This window comes from Paraphaeosphaeria sporulosa, assembly GCF_001642045.1.
Source record: "Paraphaeosphaeria sporulosa strain AP3s5-JAC2a unplaced genomic scaffold CC84scaffold_3, whole genome shotgun sequence".
In the NCBI taxonomy this organism is placed as follows: domain Eukaryota; kingdom Fungi; phylum Ascomycota; class Dothideomycetes; order Pleosporales; family Didymosphaeriaceae; genus Paraphaeosphaeria; species Paraphaeosphaeria sporulosa.
The window spans coordinates 687,886-713,971 of record NW_017253362.1 but is presented as its reverse complement, the minus strand read 5'-3'; the positions used below and the strand labels follow the sequence as shown (position 1 = coordinate 713,971).

Here is a 26,086-nt window from a genome sequence, read left to right as displayed (position 1 = left end):
CTCCTCTACGACACTTGTCCATGCACTACTTGCGGGGGAAAACTCAAATCTGTTTGGGACATATACAGATTGGCTAAATATTTACAGCACCGAAACTTATCGTCTCAGCATGCGCGCAGCCCGTCCCTCGGGCTTGTACAATCTACATACAGCAGTAGTACCAGGCTCTCGGTACCCTCTACATGTTCCGACCACCCGTCACCATGATCGTCTGCCCAGTGACATAGCTCATCAGCGGGCTCGCCAGCGCAAGCACAGCGCTCGCTGCCTCGGTCGCATTGCCTGGCCTCCGCAGCGGGATGTCCAAGTGCTGCTCTCCTGCGCTGGGTCCAGCCGCCTTCTGCGCCCCTGGTATGCCCAGCGCAACCTTTGTGCCATCGGGGGTCGTGATGAATGCACCCGCCTCCTTCGCCGCCGTCAACCGGGTGAGAATGTGTCCAAAGGCGACCGTGTTCGCCCGCACACCGAAAGCTGGGCCCCACCTACACAAGTTAGTGTCACCTTACGCATCGGGGAAGAGCGACATACTCCTTTGCGACCGTCTTCGTCAGACCCGTCACACCCGCCTTCGCAAGCGCGTAGTTGATCTGTCCTGCATTTCCATGCACACCCGAGGTACTCGAGATGTTGATGATGTTCCTGGGCTCGCCATCCTTGACTCGGAAGTACGGCGCCGCGGCCCTGATAATCTTGAAAGGCGCAGTGCCGTGTACATCGACGATGGTGTGCCACTGTTTGTCCGTCATCTTGTGGATCACACCGTCCCAGGTGTAGCCAGCGTTGTTAACAATGATGTGAATCTTGCCGCCGCCGAACTCTGCGGCTTTCTTGATGAGGTCCGCAATGTATGCGTCGTCGAGGACATCGCCGGCGACCGCGATGGCTGCGCCGCCGCTCTGGTTGATCTCGTCCGCTACAGACTGTGCTTTCTCTACTACCTGTTAGCTGGTGACCCAGTCAAGCCTGCGTGCAACATACTCGCATCCACGTCCGCAACGACGACCTTGGCGCCCTCGTTTGCGAACAACCTCGCTGCTTCAGCGCCAATGCCTTGTCCGGAACCTGTAATAATAGCTGTCTGGCCAGCCAACATACCCTTAGGGTAGTTGAGATGGCCTGCGATCTGATTAACACGAGCAGACATTTTGGTTAGGAGCTATGAATTGAAGACAGTGGATCACGACTAAGGTGCAGAGGTGTTCGGCTTATAGCGACTACAAGCTCAAGATCATCAAATGCGGAGGGGTTTAACCGATGGATCAGATATCCGCTGCGCGCCCGCATGGGCCGAGGTTCATCTTGGAGGGGACGCTAGACCAATATCAGGGTAGTTAAAACCGAGGGAACTACTCGTCGACGTATGTAAAGTCGCAAAGAATTACTCGTGCCACATATTGGCCACGCTCTCGCGAGAGAGACAAGGAAGCAGCGACGTATATATATAGAGCGGATAAGCATTTATCCAGTCCACGCACTGGCAACCAGATAGGCAGTAGCTTTTGACGCGACCCATAGAAACGGGTGCGTCAATGACGTACAGGTCCTCTCAAATGCTATTTGCAATGATTCGCAAATATATAGCTATATGAATGTGTTTACACAGTACTCCTCGCACCCTGCAGTAAATCTCAAGACATATAGCATTCCAATTCTTCACAATGACCAAAATCTTCATGTACAGTGCCATACCCAATAGGAAAGTGGAATAGTACTGACGACCACAGCACGGGAGCCACCGGCTACATTGGCGGCGACACGCTGTACGAGCTGTACAACAAGTACCCAGACTACGAATACACGGCCCTCGTCCGCACAGAAGAGAAGGGAAAGCAGGTCACATCGAAATTCCCGAAGGTGCGGATTGTGCAAGGCGACAATGACTCCACCGATCTGCTGAAGGAAGAAAGTGCGAAGGCAAACATTGTAATCCGTAAGTCTTCATTCTTACAATAGCCCGAGTATACTCAACTTGAATTCCTTCTCCGGCTACTCGATGCCAGAGACAAACTCGATTGCGACGAGGGCTACATATGTATCACCGTCTCCCACTCCCATTCCATGCTCCATGTTGCCACAATGCTTCTCTACCATGCATACCTTGGATCCACACTAACCCCCTACAGATACAGCAGACGCCTCGGACAACGTCAATGCCGCCAACGCCATCGCCGCCGGCCTAACCTCCGGGCACTCCTCCTCTAACCCGGGCTACTGGCTGCACACCGGCGGCACCGGCATTCTGACGTACTTCGACTCTCGCGACGGCAAGCTCGGCGAGAACTCGGACAAGGTCTTCAACGACCTCGAAGGTGTCGACGAGCTCATCAGCCTGCCCAGCGAAGCCTTCCACAGGAACATCGATGAAATCGTGATTAACTGCGGGAGGAACGAGGGGGACAAGGTGAAGACGGCGGTCGTGTGTCCGCCGACGATATACGGTATGTTTATTGATGCTACTCGTCAAAGTCTTCTCCACCACAACAAGGGACGGCTAACTGACGGACACAACCAGGCGAGGGACGCGGCCCCTCGCTCACCCGTGGCCGCCAAGTCTACGAGCTCGCCAAACTGACCCTCCAGCGCGGCAAGGGGCCCACCATCGGCCACGGCAAAGCCCGCTGGAACAACGTCCACGTGCACGATCTCGCGCGGGCCTTTGTGCTGCTCGTCGACGCCGCGGTGGCGGGCAGGACGGATGACGGCCTCTGGGGCGAACAGGGGTACTACTTCACCGAGAACGGGGAGCACTACTGGGCTGAGCTGAGTGCGCGCATCGCCGAGTCGGCGAAGAAGCAGGGTTTCATCCAGTCGGCGGAGACGGAGGCGCTGGATGAAGAGACGGCGAAGAAGGTCGCTGGGTTTGAGAGTATTAGCTGGGGTTTGAACTCGCGGGGGGAGGCGAGGCGGTTGAAGAAGTTGCTGGGGTGGAAGCCCGTCGAGAGGAGCATTGAGGATGAGGTGGACACCATTGTTCAGAACGAGCATGACAGGCTGCAGAAGGAGTGAGAGTGGGGTGGTGGGTGTAGATATGTAGGTGCTATCTAGGATGAACAAGCTACTCGACGACCTTGCTAGACGTAAGTTTTGACCATGTGAGCTACTTTGCAGGATTTTCTTGTCTACCTAAGAGTATACATGCAGGCATTCTAACTGGGTGTCCGATCAACTTCCTCAATGCGTACTGCACGTATGTTTCCATACCTAGCAGGCGAAGCTGCGGCGTAGAGCTACGGCAGAAATGGAACGTGCCGAGTGAAGCAATCAAGAAGCGTCGTGATTTAAAGGCACGTGGATGTCTTACTGTGAAACCATGGGGATGAAACCAATAACTAAGTGTTGGTAGCCTATGTTCTGGATTTGTCACAAGATTAGTTGCTCTTTCGTCTCTATCCAGATAAATATCAACGATTCGGCGTCAGATCACGATACAGGTCTGTCGTCGCTATGCTTAGGAAGTGAGAAACTCGTTGTTTAAGTAGGTAGGCCGCAACCTCAACTCATATTATAGAACTATAAAATTACTGCCGTTACTATTATATTTCATCGAATTATTGCTTGGGTGAGTGGCGGGTTACCATCACTACGCTCTCCTGCTTCGGCCCTACTCAGACTTTGCCTCAAGTTTTGCTGAAAGGGACAAGCGCAGCGAAGATGAGAACGAGAATTAAGGTCTATCTAGGTCTAAGGCCTACTGAGGGGTTGCGTGTATGACTGACTGCATGCCTCGGCTAGTTTCTCGCGACATCCACCGCTCATGTACACGAGTACTTCGTGCAAACCTAGGGCTTTGAGGTCCCACTAACACTGGTCCGCGAGGCCTTCTCTCCCCCCTCCATGGCTTGCTCATTATCTGTGGCCGTAATTGAGCTCTGTCGCTCGCTCTCTAATACCTTGCCTGTAGATGCGTCCGAACGAGAATTGGAACCGACATCGGAGTTATGCATCAACTTCCTATTGTCGCGAGGATGGTTCAAGCGCAGAGGTGATTGTCCCCGACCCTGATAGCCTTGCACCTGCGAGAAACCAAATAGTCCGTTCAATGCCACGTGAAGTTCTGTGTCAGAACGCTTCGTGGGACAAGAACCCTGAGGATCTGTGCCACAGCGCTGGGGGGCGCTGAAGGTATCCGATCGAGTAACCTGGGGGTCTGTGCCAGCACGTCTTGGTGAGTCAAAAGTATCTGCTCGAGTGATTTCTGTTTCAGTGGAGGAGCAACAAGCTGTTGTGGTTAGTGAAAAGCGTCATGCACGAATGTCTTGCGTGACGTGTTTCAGGGCCTGGTTATCATATCATATGGACCCATACCATGTAAGGATTCCGATGAAGGCTCTGCTAGCTTGGTTGTATCTTGTGACTCGAGATAGTCTTTGCTGTTACGGAAAATTGCATCCGCAGCGATCACGCCGGAAGCCAATGACCATAACGGATAGCGAAGAAGAAGGGTAGCAGCGTCATGGTTATCCTTCTGACGCTCGGTCGATGGAACGGTCAGTTTAATCCTGTCTGGGACAGATCTTGAGTGAACTGCAGACAGATCGTGGTCCAGGCAATTCCTCATGTTCCAGTGACTTGGTTCATCTGATTTGGGATGTCCATCATATTGGGCTGTTGGATAGTCTCTTGGATTAGCAATAAAGAATCAAACAAGCTGGAAATAGCGATGTGAAAGAAAGGAGGTATCATTGTGTCGTGTCACGACGCTGGTAGCATCATGAATCGTCGTAAGGCTACGAGTGTGTCATGTGCGCCCCTATCTCCTCAGTCCAATCTCACCATCATTATCCCGTGGATCAACCCCATTTCCAGCATTCGCCGAGTGAGCACCTATGTTTGTGCTTCCGGTGGCGTTGGTGGCGCGGTTGTCGAGGTCCGAATCAAATCGCGGGTCGAGCTTGTTGCCTAAGTTGGTTCCATGGGGGCCATAGTTGGTTGAACCAAGAGTTGCGGATTCGCCTTGAGCATATCGGTTCACACGCTCGCGATCGGTGTCTTTCGGTGTGACGCCCGCTCCAGTTCCGTGGTAGTGGCCGTGCTCAAACTCATCGACCCCGCGTACGGCGATATTTTGCTGACGCTGCGCAGATTCATGGTCCCCAGTAGCTGAGTCGACTGCTGCATTGACATTTCCACGGATCGCTTCTCCGGTGCCCTTAGGTATGTCAGTATCGTGAAAGACAGTATGAGAAAAATGACAACCTGAACATACGTGAACCATTCCGACGCCTTTCTTTATAGCTGCGCCGAGCCCCTCACCAGTATGTGTTCCTGTCATATTGGATGTTTTGTGGGAGCGGTGTTTGTCAGGTTGTGAAGTTGGGCGATAGTGATATATGGAGGGTTAGAAGGAGGACAGATTGCTTGGGTGGGTCTTTCGGTTTTTATTGAGAAGCATGGAGTACTCCAGGTGACCCAGGTGTGACGAAAGAGACGCGCTCGGATCCTGCTATCCGCGGCGAACAGAGCATGAAGTCGCGACTTCCTGCCAGGGCGCAGTGACATCATCCGGCCAATCCCGGTGTTACCGAGTACATTGGGCATCACAGCCATATCAAACAGGCAACAACAGCACGATCGAAGACAATCAAACGTATTTAACAGTTGCATTTCAAGTGTACTCGACTCCATTAGCACTAAATGCCCAGCAGCATACTTGATGCTTTTGATATCCTAAAATCTCATCCAGTCATAAGTTCATACACCAGTCCTGACCTTTTAATACCACAACCCACGCAAAACTCTTCTTTCAACGAAAATACATCTACAACTTTCCAGCGGTGTAGAAGTCATCAAGTGCGACCTCGACACGCTTGGTCATGGTCTTCTCACCCTCACGTACCCAGACACGGGGGTCGTAGTACTTCTTGTTGGGCTTGTCCTCGCCATCAGGGTTGCCGACCTGGGTCTTGAGGTAGCCCTCCTTGCTCTTGAAATAGTCGCGGAAACCGTTGCTGTACGCCCACTGCAAGTCAGTGTCAAGGTTAACCTTGACAACACCATACGAGATAGCCTCGCGGAAGTCATCGACGGAGCTGCCAGAGCCACCGTGGAAGACGAGGAAGACGGGCTTGTCCTCCTTAGCCTTGGTCTGCTCCTTGACGTAGTCCTGGTGCTTCTTGAGGAGTACGGGCTGGAGCTTGACGTTTCCGGGCTTGTAGACACCGTGGACGTTTCCGAAGCCTGCGGCGATGGAGAAGTACGGGGAGATGGGAGAGAGAGTCTTGTAGATCTCGTAGATGTCTTCGGGCTGGGTGTAAAGCGAGTTGTTGTCAACATCCTCGTTGTTGACACCATCCTCCTCACCACCGGTGATGCCGATCTCCATCTCGAGCCACTGCTTCATGGGCGCAGCACGCTTGAGGTACTTGGCGGTGGTCTGGATGTTCCAGTCTACGGGCTCCTCAGACAGATCGATCATGTGCGAAGAGAAGAGGGGCTCGTTGTGCTCCTTGAAGTAGGCCTCATCGGCGTCGAGCATGCCATCGAGCCAAGGCAGGAGCTTCTTGGCGCAGTGGTCGGTGTGGCTGAGGATGTGTTAGGTTTTGCTGGCTTATCGCTTTTCAATTGGTGACTTACAGAACGACGGGAATGCCGTAAGCGGGAGCGATTGAGCGGATGTAGTGGGCGGCTGCGACGGCACCGGCAATGGATGCGGCCTGGTCCTTGTTGTCTACGCCCTTTCCGGCGAAGAAAGCGGCACCACCTTGCGAGGTCTGGAGGATGATGGGGCTCTTCTTGTCGCGAGCAGCCTCAAGAGATGCGACAACGGTGGAGCTGGACGTGACGTTGATGGCGGGGATGGCGTACTGGTTCTCCTTTGCGTGCTGGAACAGCTTGAGAACATCGTCACCAGTGATGACGCCGGACTTGCGGGAGAGAACGCTGACGGGGTCAGTACAGAATCAAATGTGGCATTTGCGCGCTGAGCTCGGTAGAGATGAACGAAGCCAATGTTGCCATTGTGCAGTCGGCGCGTCCTCAATCGCCGATGGCGCTCTCACGCCACGCTCGGCGGGGGAGGGGCATTGACTTACTCTTGGGCACCCATTATGATTGTAGTTGTGTGGTTGGTTCGTGGATGTAAGTGGCTGTGGAATGTTGTGTCAGAAAAGTCGGAGGCAGAGGATATAAAGGGAGGGAGCTCTGATGTAATTGCTTGATCCACTGGTGTTGAGCTGAGGTGGGGTTCACCTTCGCAGTTTCCTTGCGAACCCCACCAAGCCGATGCCGCCGGCGCAACCAAAAGCAACACGCACCCTGGCAACGAATCACGAGACAAGGCAGGCTTACCTGATAAGAGAGAGTGGGTAGGCAATTGAAAAGTCTGAAGCAGCTGTGACGTGGGTTGAGCTTGAATTTAGGGCCTGAGAGTCTCTGCCTTCACGGCCGCGCTGTTTGTCGTCTCCCGGCGAGAAGCTCGGCTCAACTCCTGCACGCGCGCCTTCGCCCGATTCTCTCCGTGTGTAGACGGCTGTGCTTTCGAGGCGCACGCAAGGCGATTGGTGGCCTTCATGCCTCTCTACCTCCATCCGTGCCCGTGTTCGAATAATCTAGAATGTCAATGGCTCTGCCGTGCTGTCGAATCTCATCACGCGTGAGCATCACGATACATCCATGAGCCAATTGGCACGCGTCCCTGCCGGTTCGCGAAGGCTGTCGTGCTCCGAACGGCGCCTCACGTCTCGCCCATTAGCCCGAAACAAGAACCTGTCGGCATTGACATGTTTTGTACAGTGTATGTTTACAGCGAACGGAGACATGTCCGCACCCTCGGCCCCGCGCGGTCCCCGTCTCCCTATTGTACATGTGCAATGTCCCCATGAAGACAAGTGACGGGACGACATTCGGATGAGTCCAACACTCTCAGAACGATCCATCAGCCCAACATTGTTATCATACACCATCTCTTCAGCACCAGGCATTGCGTCTGGCCGTCTGCTAGATATGTAATACAGCTCGCTACTCCTTCGCCCGAATCCGAACTTGTCTTGTCAACGGCTGCGCGGCGCCAGGCACTCCGATCTCCACCTTGAACATGCCCAATTGCTTCACCTTGGAGGTATCGCCTTCTTCGTGGCCACTCACAAAGTGGACGTCGTTTTCTGCGAGGATGACACGGGCTGCCTCGTCATTGTGTGCAAGTGCGGACTTGATCGTCGCGACGATGTCTGCAGTCGATACGGACCCGTAGATGGCGTTTTCAAGGGGCTTGGGCTTGCTTGCTGACATGGCGAAGTTCAGGATGTCTGCTGCATTGGAAGCACCGTAGCGCTTCGTTTCTGTCTTCTCTTGCTCAATGAGCTGTCGTGCGAAGTCGATCGTGGGGGGTACGAAGGTATCGATGAGTTCCATGGATCGCTCAGCCTGGCTTCTGTCAGAATGCGTTCCCAGGGAGACTGAGTGAAGTCCATACACTCAGCTGCTCGATCTCAATCGGCCGCACATAGTGCTGCCGTGGCCTCGACACCTCGACCTCTTCCTCTGCTTCCTCCAATGTTGCCTTGACTCCGAAAGTAGCATCGCGGTTCATATCCACATCCTGGGCCTTCAATTGCTTCAGCTGCACGGCTGGTACATAGTCGGCTACGCGCGCGGGAAACCACTTATTGCGCATGAGGGCAGGGTTAATGGGAACGTACGATCCTGTCCAGCATGGTTAGTAGTTGCCAGGCAGCGCTCTCAGCAATCGTACCGGCGCGCCCGAACCGCGGGATATCCTCTCGCAGCTTGACGACGATGTTGCGCTCCGCCTCCTTCGCTGCCTTCGAGATGTTGCGCGTCTGCTGCTGCTGGCCCCATTGATCCAGCCCCCGCCGCGTCACCCTTCGTATGCATGACGTGCACTGTGGCAGCAGCGACGGTCTGATTGTAGATGCCATGGGGCGTTGTGGTGCTGTGGACGCGCTGATGACCAGAAAAAGTGCAGCCAAGCTTAGAATTCGGGATACCTTGCGAAGCGGAACACAGCGCGATGCACCCTAGCACGTGTCTAGCCGGTGTGGGCCTAGTCGGCAGACTTCACGAAACAAACGGCAAAGGCTACGATGGCTTACAGCGGCCTACTGCGAGAGAGAGACTTTACCATGGCAATCCGGGGTAAGGTAGTCTTGTCTGCTACCCGCGCCTTCCCTCAAAGCCCAGCAACGCCGCCGTCAGCGCCTGCTCCCCCTCCATCTTGAGGCAGTTAGCGAAATCGGGCCTACGTGATTGCCGCGGCCCACCGGAGGAGGGACCTGCGATTGCCATAGTCTTTCGCCCGTTGCTGGACTCACGGTCGCCTTTGCTGCAGAACCGCGCCGCCATGCCCGAAAAGCCGCTGACCGTGGCGACCTACGCTGCCGGAGCCTCCCTCGCTGCTATCACGCTCGTCTACGTCTTTGGACCCACCTTCTTTCTCGACGACGAAGCGTCGAGCGCGCGCAAGAAGGGCATTGTGGGCCTGAGCAATACCGCCAACGACTGCTTTATCAACTCGATCCTCCAAGCCCTCGCCGGCCTCCCCGATTTGCGCATATACCTCATTCGCGAGTTGCACCGGCGGAAGCTTGACGGCCCAGAACTCTACCATGTCGACCCGGAGAAACTAGCTCTCGAGAGGAGAGCCACAAAGCCATGGAAGCTGGAGGGATTGCAAAAGGGCTTGGTAACGCATGCCCTGAAGGAGGTTCTGGACAGCCTCAACGAGCGCCCCATCTACAAGAAGACGATATCCCCACAGCCCTTCATCCGGGCGCTGGAGCACGCTTTTGGCACGCGCATAAGCAGACAGCAGCAGGACGCCCAGGAGTTCCTTCAGATCGTGACGGAGCGCCTTTGCGACGAGTACCATGCCGGGACAAAGGCGCGACGGAAAGCACAGACGACCGACTTATCCAACGACAATGATACTGCGTCGGAGAGGCTGGAGATTGCCGATCAGTTTGATATTGCTCCGCCCAAAGATGATGCCGCTGCAGAGCAGGACACGGACAATGACGACTCGTCAACTGCTGAAGAGGGTTTCCCTTTCGAAGGTAAAATTGAATCGCAGATCGAATGTCTAACCTGCGGTTTCAAACCCAAGCCATCATCGTCCGCTTTCGTCACGTTAACACTTAGCGTACCCCAGACATCTTCGACATCACTAAATAAATGTCTCGACGGCGTTTTCAAGGTAGAGCACATCGACGATTTCAAATGCGAGTATTGCCGCTTAGATCACGCGATCCAAAGTAAAACCAAGGAGTTAGCACGGGCGTCTGCCCCTGAGATCCAGCGCGCTTTGCAATCGGACATTGACAAACTAAAAGAAGCGCTGGAGAGCGATCCCGAAAAGCCGCCAGAGGGCGTGGAGCTGCCGGACTCGAGCCTGGCTCCTAAACGTCGAATTGCTCGCCACATGTACATCTCATCGTTCCCTAAAGTTCTCGCTCTGCATCTTTCACGTTCTGTCTTCGCGATCGGCACCGTTTCTACAAAAAATCTTGCAAAAGTAAACTTTCCCGAATCTCTACCACTAGGAGGCATTCTCAATCGCAAGAACTATCGCCTGCTAGGGATGGTTAGCCACAAAGGCACACATAATAGCGGGCACTATGAGTCGTTCCGCCGCCAAGTCCAGCCTATACCGTTTTCTACTCCGCATTCGTTCGGTACCGAAGGAGTGTATAGCATGCAGGGCACTCCAAATCCGTCGGCAGTACAGAGTCCGCGCTTATCGGCTGTCCACCTTCCCAACGATACCGGTCGTGGATCACCTTTCCCTGCAACACCGACTCTAGATTCACCCTCAACAAGGTCCCTTTCCTCACAATCGCGGTCCTCAAATCTTTCGCCTTCGACAGCACCTACTTCCACGCCGCGTGAAGATTCTTCCCCAAACGCTTCTTCATCTCCCACATCAGCCTCAACAACGCGACCAAAAAGCTTGAAGTCGTTCAAAGGATCGCTCAGGGAAAAGGCATCCGATGCAAATCCACTTAGAAAGAGATCGAAACGGGCCAACAATCGCTGGTGGCGCATAAGCGACGAAAAGGTAAAGGAAAGTAAGACGAGCGAAGTTCTAGGCATGCAAAAGGAGGTCTACCTGCTTTTCTACGAGCTTGACAGAAGGAGTGAAGAATAACGACATTCAGCCTGCATGGCATGATCTTTTTGCAACATTCAGCACACGGCTCGGGAGCGGAGTTTGGCGGCATCTTGGCTTGGTCGGCAGTAGTAGGGATTCCTCAGCACTCTGCATTTCTGTGTATATACCAACGTAGAAGTAGATCTCCCGGATCGCTCAGGCATGTGTGCCCTCTATAAATTTAGTATTGGATTGGCTGCTAGCGATTTATCAGCATAGCCGTGATTGGTCGATATCCTCGAGCTTATAGGAAGCACTCGAGCGATCATACAACCCCACCTCCGCCGTATACGCCTTCGCATATGTGATGCAACGTCCACAGGAAGCTGAAGTTACACTAGGGTCGCAGTAGCAGCACGCCGCAGCATTGAGTGTGATCTGTTCAGCCTACGTGCCCTCGTATCGATCTGTAGTGGACGGCTGCCTAATATAAAGTACACTATACCAGGATCGTTCTTGCCTTCGACATTTGGATATTGCAACCGGATCACCCTCGCCGAAGCACAAATCCATCGCCTCTACCGCACCCCTGTACTATCCAAACTCCATCCCGGACACCCACCATGCCACCCGCGGCCACCACGGCCTCACCCCCCTCCGCCTTCGACCAAGACGTCTTCCTCAAAGCCCCCGGTACCCAGCTCTTCCTCAACCCGCCGCGGATCCTGATCATAGGCGCCGGGTCCCGCGGCTCCGCGTACGCCAGAGCAGCCCTCGCGAGCACCAACAGCATCGTCGCTGCCATCGCGGAGCCTGTTGCGTACAAGCGCACCGAGTTTGGGCGGAAGTACGTGTGGGGTGGGGGCGAGCCGGAGGTGGGACAGCAGTTTGAGGGGTGGAGGGAGTGGAGGGCGTATGAGGAGGACAGAAGGGGAAGGGAGAGGGATGGGTGAGTTTACTCCTTCTTTTTTCTTCTGTTGTGTGATTATGATTGTGGTGCTTTGAGGTATTGACACAGACAGCGAGCAGGTAGAACCCGGGATCGATGCGGTGTTTGTGTGTGTGCTGGATGAGATGCATGAGGAGGTTGTGTGTGGGATTGCAGGGCTCGGCGTGCATATCTGCTGTGAGAAGCCGTTGGCTACACGGTTGCAGAGTTGTGTGAATATCTACAAGGCACTGGAGAGTGCGAAGCGAGATGGAGAGGGAGAAAGGAAAGAGACCATCTTTGGGATTTGCCATGTTCTGAGGTATAGTCCGCACAACATGATGTTGAGGAATTTGGTGCTGGCGAAGGACGTTATTGGCGATGTGCTGAGTATTGAGCATGTGGAGCCGGTCGGATGGTGGCACTTTTCGCATGTGAGTGTTGTGTGGGTTGCGTTGCGTTGCTGTGGGAGCTGACAACGAACAGAGCTATGTGCGAGGCAACTGGAGGAAAGAGTCGAAGACAGCGCCGTCGCTTCTGACGAAGTCGTGCCATGACATCGACTTCATACTTTGGATGCTCTGCTCCCCACCGCCGAAAGCTGGCGTGGAGCCGCATCTTCCGTCACATGTGATGTCTACCGGCTCTAGGAAGTTTTTCAGGAAAGAGCGAAAGCCAAAAGCGGCTGGAGATGCGACGAACTGTCTCTCTTGCCCTCACGAGAAAGACTGCCTCTACAGCGCGCCCAAGATCTACCACGAAAGGCACCTGCAGCAAGGCAACACGGACTGGCCTGTCAAGATAGTAAATCCAGAGATCGAGGAAGTTTACAGAACAGCTGGGGTATCAGCGGCTACGAAGCAATTGTTCAAGGATCTTGGTGAAAATTACATGGCGGACACCCCAGTCTCTGAAGTCGAAGCCAGGCCATGGTTTGGCCGATGTGTTTGGGAAGCAGACAACGACGTCTGCGATGACCAGTGTGTAACCATCACTTGGGATGATGATCCACTCCTCTCGGAAGACGATGGTCGGCCGATCCTGAAAGGACGAGGAGCAAAGACGGCACAATTTCACATGGTCGCCTTTACGGAGAAGATATGCGAGAGACGAGGCAGAATATACGGCACACTTGGCGAGATCGAGTACGACAGCACGACCATCAAAGTGCACAACTTTGCGACTGGCAAGACCGAAGTCCACAAACCGCATCTCGCAGCCGGCGGCCACGGAGGAGGTGACGAAGGCCTAGCGCGCCAATTTCTCATGGCCGCGGAAGCAGTCGATTCCAAGCGCATGTCTGCGGCAGACGCCCAGCGCGAGTTCCTCGGCTGCGACCTCGAGGAGGCGTTCAGAAGTCATGCAATGGTGTTTGCGGCTGAAGACGCCCGGACGAAGCGGCAAGTGGTCGACTGGAAAAAGTGGTGGGCAGACCAGGTGGAAGCGCAATTACACGGATCGTAGTACGAAGCGCCGACCGGCGACGGACGGCGGCTTCCGTAGACGATGAAGCTGGGCGCGTACGAACGCATGGACGACTTGAGGCTCTGTCGAAACCGCGATGATGCCAGTGTCACTCCCCCGCGATGCGTCGTTCATCTGAGCAGGTTCGCGAAGCGTTCCGTTTCTGGGCAATTAGCTGTATTTTCTGCTCCCGCTTCGGAAAGTAAGCATCCGGTTCGAGGTTATTTTGGGATATAAGTGGCATTGTATGACACCTAATATAGCCACTTCGGGACTTTGGGCGCTTAACCAGGGTGGTTTGACCGTGACACATGGCACCATGAGGCTCAACAGAGGATAATGCAAGCCTTCCTGGATGCGGACGACAGCCCTACAGTCAATGAGAGCGTCTCCGGGTGCAACGTCTGGTCAAGTGTCGGCGCTTCGTGGTCATTGTCGAGTGAGCCAATGGCGAGCGCTAACATGCCGTGGACCGCGAGAGACAAGACGGGAGTGTGACCGGAACAGTGACCCCAGCGCGCAAACTGACGTTCGATCGGTCCCGAGAGTTGGCGTGAGCATAGGGCGAGTACGGTCAGCGCATCGATGGCGCTGGCCCGACGCCGGGGCGGGCGCAAAGGCGGTGGGCGATGCCTGAGACCCGGAAAAGCACGAGTAAACACAAACGCGTGCACGACGCGTTCTCTCGTGAGCGATTTTCGAGCGTGTTATAGTCGTGAAGTGCGCACTTGGTCGCCTTCTGTGAGTCACAAATGTCGGTATGCAGGCTGGCCTTGGTGTACGGGAGAAACGAAACTTTGCAGTGTCGTGGACCAATCGCTAGGCTGGAGAGCGATGACTCTTCACAGGTGCATGCGAGTCCCTGGGCATCGGGCCAGACACGTCGGTGCATGACTTTTGCGGGGACACTGCCGAAGCGGTGTAAACTTGTCTGTGCAGCGGTATTGAAGCGGTGCAATTGGAGGAAGGCTGTTTCTGTGCATTACACGGTGTAAGGTTGGCCGGATCTGTCGGTCTGTCGCCCCACGCTGCGGGGGCCGAGCCGAGCGCTAAAGCTCATCCACAGCATCCAACCACGACATCTCAGTTGGACGTGCAGCTGTAACTGCCGCTCGCGCCTATACCCTTCCTCTCGAGGTAGCACTACACTCTTGCGAACGGCGCCGCTTCTGCCCGGTTTCAACTTAGCCAACCGCCCCGTTATGCAGCGCGTCGCCGTGCTCTTCCTCTTTGGTATAGACGCTTCTGCACCTCTGTCCCCCCGGGCCACTGAGCGTCGAGGACTCCTACAGCCTTGCCGGATGCAGGATGCATGGAAGCAAGAATAGTAGTAGCGTTCGAGTAGACCTGTTCAGTGCGTGTACTCGCCCACGAGCCGCTTGTTTCACGCTCCACGTAGACACGCTGATACAACCGCTCTACCGCTGTATACCTCAAGGCCGGGCCTTGGGAACTCGATGAGATCGTGTTTCAGAATGTTTTAGCGCTAGGCCGCGCTTGGGCTGCGCGTTCGTGGGCCAGTCGTTGCAAGAACTTCGTCCCAGGAAGAATAAGTACCCAGGGCGCTGCCGCACAACCACAGTTCACTCCAGCATTCATCATCGACTGCCTACGAGTTCTTCGAGTCTCTTTTCGTTCCGTTTCTCTTGTGTCTTAGACCCACCGGAGCTGGCTCTCCATTTTAATTCCTATTCATAATTGTTTGTTCTTTGAGACCAAGACGTAAGTCATTGGATATTGACTGTCTCTCTTCGAGCGGATTCTTATTGCGTGCAGTCCGGTAGTCAACCCACCTTCACAATGTTCCACCGACAGACAACACCACCGACCACTAGCTTCAGCTTCATGCCGGGCAGTGTTGGCTCGGTTTCTGACTGCACCTACTACTCGCAAAACGCCTCGCCTGCTGGATCTGTCATCACAGCAAACACCACTCCGCCACGGTCACCAGTGAGACAGCATGGTCCACTTCTTCTCCCCAAGGTCCGGACCCAGGATCAGATTGCCGAGCCCACTGGCGGCCCCGTCAGACATCGCCGGACGACGTCCACCACCAGCAGCATTGGGGGCTATGGCTCCGCATACAGCCCCTACTCTCGCCCTAGCTCTATGATCCGCCGTGGTTCCAGTCCTTTCAACCACCATGCCAACAGCGCTGTTGGCTCACCGGTTTCAACGGCCTCATACGACCTCGGCCTCGCCACTTCTACCCTTAACTCTCCCATTGCTTTCCCCCGGGAATCCCGCCGAGCTTCCTACGCGGCGCATGGCCGATCGCGATCTGCCAGCGTAGTTCCCCGTCACGCGCGCTCTGGGTCCGCCGGAAGCATCGACGAGTCGCTCATCACTCGCTATGGCTTCCCCACCTACCGCAACATGCCTTCCTACGTCACTTCTTCAGGGGTCTCTCAGCCAACCATGATCACGGCCATGCCAACTACTACCTACAGCGAGCCCCAGGAGGTTACTTACACCACCACGACAACCCAGGACTACACCTTTACCGACTTCGAACCCGCGCCAGCAGTCCAGTACCCCTTCAACACCGAAGTCAACTTCGATAGCTTCCCTCCTCTGCCCACATCTTCGCTCCTGGAGTACCTCAGCGCGTCCAACCCCTCGCCCGCTCTGGTGAACCGCGTCGCCAGCGTGCCCCGCGGCACCAACACGCACTTCTGGTGGGACGTCCGCAACCTGCGCTCCTGGGAGGACTTCAACATCTCGACCGTGACCTCGCTGCCCTCGGTCCTGCCCCTCCTCGAAGTCCCTGTGACGTCGACCTTCCTTCCGGAGCCGTCGCGCCAAAGCCTCCAACCGGAGAACCAGTCCGCCCTCCACGACATCTACGCAAACTACTACGCGACCAAGATCAACGCCGCGCTCAAGGTCGCCCAGGGCTCCACACACATGGTGATGCGCCCGCTGAAGTCGCACCCGGGCCTGCGCCCGCAGCCCGACTTCGTGTCGTCGTATCCGTCCGACTACGAGAAGACCATCTACGGGGACGCGCGCGGCCGCGTGGTCGGGCTCGTCAAGTGCTACGACCAGTGGAACACGGGGATGCGCGGGGAGAGCCCGCCGAAGCAGGTGCTGTATCTGCAGGGCCTGGCGCATCTGCAGCGCGTGATGCGCGAGCACGGGTGCCGCTACGGGTTCATCATGACGGAGATTGAGCTTCTGTGCGTGCGGGCGGGCGGGCCGTCCAACGCCAACATGGTCGACCCGACCACGGTCAACGCGCAGACGGGCGTGCCCATCTTTGGGTTCCTCGAGACCAGCGCGCCGATCCGGCTGTCGACGACGGGGTTCGCGGCCGATGGGGAGATGCAGATGACGGCGCCCCTTGCGCTGTGGTATCTCCACATGCTGGCCAAGGAGAACCCGTTTGAGGGCATGGGGACCTGGCGCATGGATGTCGGCGGCCCTGCTGCCTTGACCAGGCAGAATTGCCTCGAGAAGGACGCGTGGGTGCCGAAGCCGCAGCTTGGTGAAAAGCGGGAGGCGAAGAGGGTGCGGGGGTGGGTGTTTCCCGAGGAGCCGTTGAGCAAGCGGGAGTGTGGACGCGGGAAGAGGAAGGGTAATGCTTAGACTAGGATGGGTTTGTCTGGCTGCCATGTGCTGGTTGCATGGTTGACTGCATTCTTTTCGTGTCTCGGAGTTTCATGTCCGAGACGGATTTTGGTTTTGGGGTTGGATTGGTTATCATGATGGGATGTGGTTATGATGCATTGGATGGCGTCTTTGCTTGCATTTTAGGAGTACCCATATGGCCTAGCTGCCTGTCGTTCCAGACATTAATCGTATTGTTCACATGAAATGACGACTCTCTTCCTACTCGAAGCAATTTTGTGAGAAACCCGAAGATTCGGTCTGGACGACACGAACGACATGATAGCTGCAGTCCTGGTAGCCAGTGGTTGGAGTGAGGGAGCTTGGGGTGGCGTGGCGAGCGTTGCGACGCTGCACGACGCGTGCGATACGATTGGCTGCTGTCACTTGATGGGTTTGTGTGTGCCATTGCAGTGCAACATGCAGGTCCAGGTAAGCAAACGCATGCTGAGGCGTCTCAGAACATGTACCAGGCTTGGTTCAATGGCCGCTGAAAGCCTGGTGCATTGAGCGTAAACTGTCTACTAACATTCACATTCGAACGATCAAGCCATCATTTTGTGCATTTGGATGATACAATGCAGGGTTTTTGATGCTGCAGACTTGGTAGATGATTTCATCCCGTGCCTGATAAGTGGCCCAGATTTGGATTCTGACGGTCGGGTCATGCAACAGGCATGCTACGTTGGCATTTTTGTATGTTGGTTATCGTTGTGTGAAGGCGTGAGATATCGTGGTCATGCTGTTGAGGTTTCGCCACCAAAGGGCCATTGCCGCGCGAAAGGGCAAGTCAAAGCAGAGGGCCGCGAGAGAACATGATACGCACTTCCCGAGGAGAGGAGTAAATCTCCTTTTCCATGTCTCCTTGTTGCCATTCGCGCGGTCGACAAAACATGACGGGTGGTGCCGGGGCTCGTTGCCCGAAGATAGGTGGTGCCCGACGGGGAGTCGTGATCGGAGGTCAGTGAGCTAAGCCTCATCAGGTCGCTTTTACCCTCGCGGCCCCGCTGCCGCTCAAGCTGGAAGCCCGATCCTGTCCTCTCCGAGGTAAACAACAACTGAAGCCATGTCCCACAGCGCAGTGCTGCTCGCATAGAAGCGACGGTTACGTGAAAATAACGGTGGTGTGCAAATGGGAGCGTCTTGTGTGTGCGTGGCGGGGAAGCTCGCGGGGTGATTGGCCCTCGAACCACGTAGCGGCATCAGCGTAGTGCGATAAGGGACGGAACGTCATCCGAGCTCACTAGCAGGCGGATAGACGCGGTCTTGCGGGAGCGCGTGTAGGATTTTGATACAGAGCGCGCACACCGCCCACGCTCCCTTCGCTCCTCCCGTGTTGCAAGCAGACGTGTACTCATCCCATTGTTGACCTCTGTCGGCTTTCTGGGCTGCTAGCTTTGTTTGCGTCCCATTGCCGCCGTCGCGCGCTTTTGCTGTAACGGCCCGAGAAGACAGGTAGGTTCCCCGAGCAAGACTTTTGCCAGCCGCGCCTCCACGCTGTTCCAGTGGCAGAATTGACCTGGCTCCAGGAACTCCGTGGTCCAGCTTCGAATTGGTGGCATTGAGCCCCTACAGCGGCCAGCATGCGCACCGCAGCCCTCAGAGCAGCTTCGACGCTGGCTCGAGCCACCCGCTCGCCGCGCGTGGGCTACTGCGCCCAGAGCCGCGTGCTGAGGCTCTTCTCGACGTCGCCCGCTCCTCGCAATGCCGCCTTGAGCCCTACCGCCGCGCGAGACTTCAAGGCGACCGGCCCCGAGGACGTCCTGGAGTCGAAGCAGGACCCTTCACAGTCAGTCTTGGCCTTCACCGACGTCGACACCTTCCCCCGCAGACATATTGGCCCGTCTGCATCGTCTGTGCAAGAGATGCTTGCGGCGCTTGACCCGCCCGTTGCCACCCTGGATGATTTCGTCAGGCAGGTTGTCCCGGAGAGCATCCTCTCTGAACGTTCCCTCGAGATTGGTTCCATCCATGACGGGGTCAGTTCTGACCAAAGTCCCAAAGCAACCCAAGGAGCTTGGAACGAAAACGGAGTCCCCGAAAGCATTTTCCTTAGGCAAGGCAAAAAGATATTCGATGCGAATCAGCCTGGCGTGAGCTACATTGGACAAGGATACTATGGCACAAAGGTTCCGGAAGTCATCAAGCGAAATGTTTTGGAAAACCCAGCGTGGTATACCAGCTATACGCCCTACCAGCCAGAGATCAGCCAGGGTCGTCTGGAGTCACTGCTCAACTTCCAGACCATGGTAACCGACCTCACCGGCCTGTCCATCGCAAATGCTTCTGTGCTCGACGAACCGACCGCCGCCGCCGAAGCCATGACCTTGTCGTTGGGGCAACTTCCGGCCTCGCGTCAGAAGCGCCAGAACAAGACCCTTTTCGTTTCCGACCGCTGCCATCCCCAGACCATCGAGGTGCTTCGTTCCCGAGCCGATGGTTTTGGTATCAAGATTGAGACGGGAAATGTGTTGGCCAACAACTGCGCGAGGGTCGGAGAGCTTGGTGATGATCTCGTGGGTGTCCTTGCGCAATACCCAGACACCGAAGGCGCTGTCGAGGACTTCCGTGAGCTGGCAGACAAGGTGCACAAGCATGGCGCTCTCTTCAGTGTGGCCACGGATCTGCTTGCTCTTACCCAACTAACTCCCCCCGGAGAGTTTGGCGCCGATATTGCCTTTGGAAACGCACAGCGCTTTGGTGTGCCTTTTGGATTCGGTGGCCCCCACGCGGCCTTCTTTGCTACCTCCGACAAGATCAAGCGTAAGATGCCAGGACGTATCATTGGTCTCTCCAAGGACAGGCTTGGTAACCCGGCGGCGAGATTGGCGCTGCAGACACGCGAGCAACACATCCGTCGCGAAAAGGCGACTAGCAACATTTGCACTGCCCAAGCTTTGTTAGCAAATATGAGTGCCATGTACGCAGTATATCACGGCCCGGAGGGATTGAAGAACATTGCGAGACAGGTCGTTGCCATGACTCGGAGTACGCAGCAAGCCATAATACACTATGGCTTCAAGACTGGACAGAGGGGCAACCTGAATGACGCACCTGCGGCGTTTGACACCTTTGTGGTCGCTACTGGAGACAAGACCCGCCAAATCCTCAAGATGGCTCACGCCCATGGTGACTGGGTCCGCAAGCTCGACGATCAACATATTGCACTTTCATTCGGCGAAACTTCCATCAGCAGAGAGGTTAAGCGTCTGCTAAGCCATTTCCGTAAAGCTGCTGACGAGGAGCCCCCCACGAGAAAGAACATCATTGCACAGGTTGCTGTCGACCCTCCGACCGGTTTCCGACGTACAAGCGAGTTCCTTACCCACCCAGTCTTCAACTCGCACCATTCCGAGACAGAGTTGCTACGCTACATCCACCACTTGCAGTCAAAGGACCTCTCCCTGGTACACTCCATGATCCCGTTAGGATCGTGCACCATGAAACTGAACGCGACTGCTGAAATGGCGCCGGTATCATGGACCAAAGTGAACAACATGCACCCGTTCATGCCGCTGGACGCGACTGAAGGCTATCAGACCATGATCAAGCAATTGGAAGGGGATCTCGCCAATATAACAGGCTTCCATTCCGTATCGCTTCAGCCCAATTCCGGAGCCCAGGGAGAGTTCGCAGGATTGCGCGTCATCCGCAAATACCAGGAGCAGCAGCCCGGCCAGAAGCGTGACATCTGCTTGATCCCCAAGTCTGCGCATGGCACTAACCCGGCCAGTGCCGCGATGGCAGGCATGCGGGTTGTAACGATCAACTGTGATACGGTCACTGGCAACCTTGATATGGCCGATCTTGAGGCCAAGTGCAAGAAGCATGCGGAAGAGCTCGGCGCAATTATGATCACCTACCCCAGCACATTCGGTGTTTTCGAGCCCCAGATCAAAGAGGTCTGCGACATGATCCACCAATATGGCGGCCAGGTGTATATGGACGGCGCCAACATGAATGCCCAAATCGGTCTCTGCTCACCCGGCGAAATCGGCGCCGACGTATGCCATCTCAACCTCCACAAGACGTTCTGTATTCCCCACGGCGGCGGTGGCCCCGGTGTCGGTCCCATCGGCGTCAAAGAACACCTTACGCCCTTCCTCCCCGGCCATCTGCGGAATGAAACCGGCGGCGACAAGGCCATCTACCCTGTCAGCGGCGCTCCTTGGGGCAGCGCCAGCATCCTCCCCATCAGCTGGGCCTACATCAAGATGATGGGCTCCGTCGGCCTCACCCAAGCCACCAAAATCACGCTCCTCAACGCAAATTACATCCTCGCGCGCCTCAAGCCGCACTACCCCATCGTCTACACCAATGATAAGGGCCGCTGTGCGCACGAGTTCATCCTCGATATTCGCAAGTTCAAGGAAACCGCCGGCATCGAAGCCATCGACGTCGCCAAGCGCCTCCAAGACTACGGCTTCCACGCGCCCACCATGTCCTGGCCTGTCCCCAACACCCTCATGATCGAGCCCACCGAGAGCGAGAGTAAGCAGGAGCTCGACCGCTTCTGCAACGCACTCATCAGCATCCGCAAAGAGATTGCGGCTGTTGAGAACGGCAAGATGCCCCGCGACGGCAACGTCCTCAAGATGGCGCCACACAGCCAGCTCGATCTGCTGACGGGCGAGTGGGACCGCCCGTACACCCGCGAGCAGGCCGCGTATCCGCTGCCGTACCTCAAGGAGAAGAAGTTCTGGCCGGCCGTCACCAGAGTCGACGATGGTACGTAACCTCCCCAATCTAGCCCAACACCGAGAGTCGCATAGAAATGCTAACGTAATGACAGTCTGGGGCGACTCCAACCTCTTCTGCTCGTGCGCACCCCCCAGTGACGGCGAGGAGGACATCAACAAAGCCATTGACGCGCCGCAGCCGACGTAGTCTCCCATCCCTCCTTCTCCTTCTCTTCCTTCCTACCTTCCCCCCGGATCCGCTTCAACCTGATCCGGACCCGATCTGACTGATATACCTGTACATATGTGCTTCTGTTCTGGGCATTTGCATTACATTACGGAAATGTACTCTTCAACAGCGCTGGCGTTTGGGGTCTGTCGCATCAACCGGGCGGTGTACCCGAGCCTTCCTCATCGTTTTCAACACGTGGGGTGACTGGTGGCATTTATCGATAGACAAAACATTTGGTTCGACTGTTCACCGCTCATTGGATCGTGATGCTTCTTCTCACACTGACATTGTGTACGCATCTCAGGCAATGGCAGGGGAACGATATGCAACGCTAATTCCATCTACATCAAGTCATCTAACGAGCCCCCACCCCCGCTGAAGCTCCATCTACCCATTCATCAAAGTACAATCTGCTTTATCGCCTGCCAAAGCTTGTGCACCAACGGCCTGACCCTCTCCTCGTCCCCTTGCTCATTCTCTCCCTGCGCTCCATCCTCACCTCCCTCCTCCCTCTGCTCCAAAATCACACTCCACTCCGCCACCGTCCCCCCCGCAAGCGCCGTCGCATTCGCCAAGTTCCCACGAATACCGAGATGCACAAACCGCCCGCTCCACACGCGTTCCTCCCCCAACAGCGTGACATTAGTCTGGTTTCCCTTGACGGGCTCAATCACCGTCGCGCGCTCCGGATTCCACGGCTCGCTGACCTGCACAATCGCATGCGTGACGTATCTTACATCGCCGAGATCCTCATCAGCGAAGCCATCCTCCTTGGTCGGGACCGAGGAGTTGGAGACCAGGACCTCGAAGTACACGGGCGGCTGCGCGCCCCAGTCGAACAGGATGTGTGCGATGGGCCCAAAAGTCGTGGCCTGGGTGTCGACGGTGAGGTAGCTCACGCGCGTGGGGTTTTCAGGCTGCCACTTGGTTGAAGACGCGCCGTCGACAGCGGCGATAGGGAACTGGCCAGGCAGACTGACGGAGTAGGGGTTCGGGACGACGGGCCTGCACTGGAGGATGTTGCCGGCTGCTGTGAGCGTCTGGCCGAGCATACGGTTCGGCAGGACGAGTGCCTCGTCGGGTTTGAGCGTGTAAGAGCCGCGACGCGTTCCTAGGGTTACGGGAATGCTGGATGCGTACGCGGGGTTTGCGGTGTCGAGGATCTTCTCGGGCAGGCGGGAGAGTGTGGTGTGGGTGGCGTTGGAGGTGGCGTTGATGCCGTACCCTTGCCAGTAGAATGTGCGGTAGTTCAGATAGGGTATCTGGGGTGGAAGAGAAGGGTCGACGTCGAGCTTGTCAACGAACATGCGGAGACCGAGGTACCCGAAGATACCAATGCGGTTTGCGCCACCCATGCCAGTGAGGAAAGGGAAACCAGGATGTGTGCCACCGTTCAATATGACGTTGTCAACCATTTGCTCGGAGTATTGGAACCATGGAGCTCGAGCATACGGTTGCGAGGAGTAATGGTTGTACGTGTAGCTCGAACATCCTGACGGCGATATCTCGTTAGCGACAATGCTGAAGGTAGCGTAAGTCATACCAGGCCCGTCCGGCGATTGTTTGTTTGCGTAGTAGTCAAGATCTGTAAGACTGTAGGGATTCTCATAATTGAGTATGTCGTCGATCAAAACAACATCCGCCTGTTTGACGACTATTGATCCGTTCATAGAACCATACTCCATTATAATACCAGCCTCCTCATGGACGGGCAGACGCATCTGTGCAGAGATGTTGTTCCAAGTTTCATTCTGGGGTAGGCCAAACAAGCTGTTGAATTCATTTGTTTCGTTCAGAGTCCGTTGAATCAGTGCCGATGTGAAGCCAACGTTGTTGACATTGTTTGCATATTCGTCTGGATCGGTGGCATTCATCAGCTCGTAGTATCCTGAAGTTTCGTTGTAATCGACCAGCTCGCTATAAAAATAGGCAATATCATTCGCGATCGGAAGGAACGTCTCGTTGAACTGTTTGGCATCTCCAGTTGCAATCCATTGGTTGCGGAAGGCTATAGCGATATCTCCATTGATATGGTATTCGTAGTCGAAGCATGGCCCGCCTAAGATGAGGGCACAAAGTCAGTGTGAGTTAAGACAGGGTGGCGCACCGAAAGGTAAAGGCAAGAGACATCAACATTGTACCCGGTGGTTTACTTACTGGCTGTGCAGTTACCAATTCTCCCACTGGTCCACGGAAAAACACATCCACCTGTGAACCTGCCTGTCTGGTTCTTTGAGGAGGCAAAAGCAGTCTTAACATTGTCTTTTGCCTGCGGATACATTTCAACGCGATAGTTGACGATATTTTCAATGTGCTGAGGATGAGATAGCTGCAAACCCAGTGCCATCCATGTCTCGGCGTCCCAAAATATTAACCCGCCGTAGCAATCGGATCCGAGGCCGCATACAGGTATGCTATGGATGTTTAGGCGAGGATTGTATCCCGCTGCGGCGAGCGCATTTGGACCAATCGTGTTCTGAAGAATCATAAACGGATTGGTGACAGACGTAATTTGCAGTTCTCGGATGCGCGGGTCTTCAGGTAGGGTGCCATCAGGATTGTTGTACCTAAGGTACAGGGAAAAATCAGTGTAAGTTGAGACAGGATGGTACATGTCTCTGCTAAGCGATAAAGGCAAAGAGGCACAAACTGTGTACACGATGGGTTACTCACCTGTCCACGGAATCATCTGTCATGATAGATTGCCATTCCTCGATATGTGAGTGTTCGAGGTTCCTGAACCCTGCGTAAGCTCCTGAAAGCGACGCCTCCATCGCAATTGTCTTCGGATCCTCAAATGCATCCGAAGAAGCTACTCCGACGTATTTGCTAATAAACGAGATATGACCGCGCTCCAGCTCCACATGAACTGACTGTCCTATGGACGATATGTGCATGCTACTGAAAATGTCGTCGTCGACATCCGATCGCGTATCGAGTGTTTCATACAGATCACATTGCAGCGTCGAAACGACGTACGCTATGACATTGGTGACATTGTGCGGCCTAACCGCAGACCAGATGGTAGGTGAATCTTCTTCATAGCCTTTGTCCACGAAGTCGGCGCGGACGGCGCTGATGCCGTCGATGACATCGTACACGGTGACGTTAACATCGCGATTTGGTTCGAGTCTGACCTGGACGGCAGCCAGGTTGATGTGGAGCTTGTGTACAAACATTTCGTACCGAACGTTGATAAAGGTATCAGGGTCGTTCGTAGGGTACCAGTCGAACTGCCAGTGTAGGATGCCACTCTTCATATCGAGTCTTGTCGAGAATCTGTCAATCTCATCCCGGCTCGTAGAAGCGTTGAGAATAGCGCCATTGACTTCCACGATCAGTCCCGCCCAGTGTGGGATGCCACTCAAGAAGCTATCCCCGCCGTATTGGGTCAGCCAGGGATAGTTTGTTCCTCCGTCCTTGTCATCAATATCGTAGAATCCAGCTATTGTCGCAAATGTCTGTCGTATGTTGAAAAGCGGCCAGCCATTGTAATTGTTCGTGAAGGCATCAGGCGTGTCGACTTCAAAAAACGGACCGAGAGCCGCAAGATTGATGCCTAGGTAGCCATTTGCAAGTGACATCCGAGATTGATAATGGCCTTGATCAAGTTGCTTGGACGTGATCATCCATAGGTCGTCGTTCCATTCGACGTTGTCAACATTGGCTATTTTCTGTGTCGACGCCGCGAATGGCATGAGTGCCGACAGTAAGAAAGGTCGTATCTGCATGCCTATGGAAAGCGATGTTAGTCCAGAAAGGAAAGCTCAAGTCAAGCAAGCGAATGTTTCAGGGCCCAAACAATATTCTTCGCAGATTTAGCTCTAGACGTGGCTTAAAAATACAAAACGAAGAGTAGCGAGAGGAGCTTGCATCGGAAAAGATGAACGCGCTGGAGGTTGAATGTCGGCACAGTAAAGACTGGGACAGGGAAGCTTGACAGTCGCTCAGAACGAGGGAGCGGTGAGGTGTCAGTCTGCCGCCTGTCAATTGTTCCTGTTGGAATAAGACTATCCAGGCAGCTTCCTGTTTGGTGCGGTGGCAATTGCGCGCCTTGAAGAGTGAAGTCACGTAACAACAACTAAAGGAGCGCAGCTGAGAAAGAGCCTCATCCATCCAGGGTACAGATG

General features: G+C 55.2%; 10 protein-coding genes across 10 annotated transcripts; 5 read left to right on the top strand and 5 right to left on the bottom strand.

Annotated features, from left to right (window-relative positions):
• Positions 1-56: 56 nt before the first annotated feature.
• On the bottom strand, positions 57-1,399 carry CC84DRAFT_1162073 (NAD(P)-binding protein). Its single transcript, XM_018177897.1, has 3 exons — positions 979-1,399; positions 529-931; positions 57-482 (listed from the first exon to the last, which is right to left on the bottom strand). Exons 1-3 carry the CDS (start codon positions 1,142-1,144, stop codon positions 179-181), a joined length of 873 nt encoding a protein of 290 aa, XP_018038421.1. The 5' UTR covers positions 1,145-1,399; the 3' UTR covers positions 57-178.
• Positions 1,400-1,530: 131 nt separating this feature from the next.
• Positions 1,531-3,064, top strand: CC84DRAFT_1114245 (NAD(P)-binding protein). Its single transcript, XM_018175390.1, has 4 exons — positions 1,531-1,675; positions 1,725-1,930; positions 2,124-2,438; positions 2,513-3,064. The coding sequence occupies exons 1-4, from the start codon at positions 1,659-1,661 to the stop codon at positions 3,004-3,006; spliced, it is 1,032 nt and encodes a 343-aa protein (XP_018038420.1). The 5' UTR covers positions 1,531-1,658; the 3' UTR covers positions 3,007-3,064.
• Positions 3,065-4,750: 1,686 nt separating this feature from the next.
• CC84DRAFT_1214596 (uncharacterized protein) lies at positions 4,751-5,272 on the bottom strand (the record flags this gene model as incomplete). The annotated part of the gene is made up of 2 exons (XM_018182648.1): positions 4,751-5,149; positions 5,207-5,272. 2 exons carry the CDS (start codon positions 5,270-5,272, stop codon positions 4,751-4,753), a joined length of 465 nt encoding a protein of 154 aa, XP_018038419.1.
• A 486-nt stretch (positions 5,273-5,758) lies between these two features.
• Positions 5,759-7,331, bottom strand: CC84DRAFT_1203538 (uncharacterized protein; the record flags this gene model as incomplete). Its single annotated transcript, XM_018181837.1, has 4 exons — positions 7,288-7,331; positions 7,032-7,085; positions 6,574-6,879; positions 5,759-6,521 (listed from the first exon to the last, which is right to left on the bottom strand). The coding sequence occupies exons 2-4, from the start codon at positions 7,043-7,045 to the stop codon at positions 5,759-5,761; spliced, it is 1,083 nt and encodes a 360-aa protein (XP_018038418.1). The 5' UTR covers positions 7,046-7,085; positions 7,288-7,331.
• Positions 7,332-7,706: 375 nt separating this feature from the next.
• Positions 7,707-8,918, bottom strand: CC84DRAFT_1162068 (uncharacterized protein). The gene is made up of 3 exons (XM_018177896.1): positions 8,690-8,918; positions 8,411-8,640; positions 7,707-8,361 (listed from the first exon to the last, which is right to left on the bottom strand). Exons 1-3 carry the CDS (start codon positions 8,874-8,876, stop codon positions 7,957-7,959), a joined length of 822 nt encoding a protein of 273 aa, XP_018038417.1. The 5' UTR covers positions 8,877-8,918; the 3' UTR covers positions 7,707-7,956.
• Positions 8,919-9,298: 380 nt separating this feature from the next.
• CC84DRAFT_1063021 (cysteine proteinase) lies at positions 9,299-10,648 on the top strand (the record flags this gene model as incomplete). Its single annotated transcript, XM_018173604.1, has 1 exon — positions 9,299-10,648. A coding segment is annotated over one exon (1,350 nt), but the record flags the coding sequence as incomplete, so codon positions are not given.
• A 1,019-nt stretch (positions 10,649-11,667) lies between these two features.
• On the top strand, positions 11,668-13,436 carry CC84DRAFT_1085549 (streptomycin biosynthesis protein StrI; the record flags this gene model as incomplete). The annotated part of the gene is made up of 3 exons (XM_018174107.1): positions 11,668-11,993; positions 12,067-12,406; positions 12,459-13,436. 3 exons carry the CDS (start codon positions 11,668-11,670, stop codon positions 13,434-13,436), a joined length of 1,644 nt encoding a protein of 547 aa, XP_018038415.1.
• A 1,574-nt stretch (positions 13,437-15,010) lies between these two features.
• Positions 15,011-17,089, top strand: CC84DRAFT_534442 (uncharacterized protein). Its single transcript, XM_018186654.1, has 2 exons — positions 15,011-15,158; positions 15,213-17,089. The coding sequence occupies exon 2, from the start codon at positions 15,237-15,239 to the stop codon at positions 17,022-17,024; it is 1,788 nt and encodes a 595-aa protein (XP_018038414.1). The 5' UTR covers positions 15,011-15,158; positions 15,213-15,236; the 3' UTR covers positions 17,025-17,089.
• A 1,266-nt stretch (positions 17,090-18,355) lies between these two features.
• CC84DRAFT_1114227 (glycine dehydrogenase) lies at positions 18,356-22,200 on the top strand. The gene is made up of 3 exons (XM_018175389.1): positions 18,356-18,500; positions 18,575-21,773; positions 21,838-22,200. Exons 2-3 carry the CDS (start codon positions 18,629-18,631, stop codon positions 21,930-21,932), a joined length of 3,240 nt encoding a protein of 1,079 aa, XP_018038413.1. The 5' UTR covers positions 18,356-18,500; positions 18,575-18,628; the 3' UTR covers positions 21,933-22,200.
• A 68-nt stretch (positions 22,201-22,268) lies between these two features.
• CC84DRAFT_1140457 (uncharacterized protein) lies at positions 22,269-26,063 on the bottom strand. The gene is made up of 3 exons (XM_018176288.1): positions 24,630-26,063; positions 24,114-24,523; positions 22,269-24,015 (listed from the first exon to the last, which is right to left on the bottom strand). The coding sequence occupies exons 1-3, from the start codon at positions 25,685-25,687 to the stop codon at positions 22,355-22,357; spliced, it is 3,129 nt and encodes a 1,042-aa protein (XP_018038412.1). The 5' UTR covers positions 25,688-26,063; the 3' UTR covers positions 22,269-22,354.
• Between the last annotated feature and the right edge of the window lie 23 nt (positions 26,064-26,086).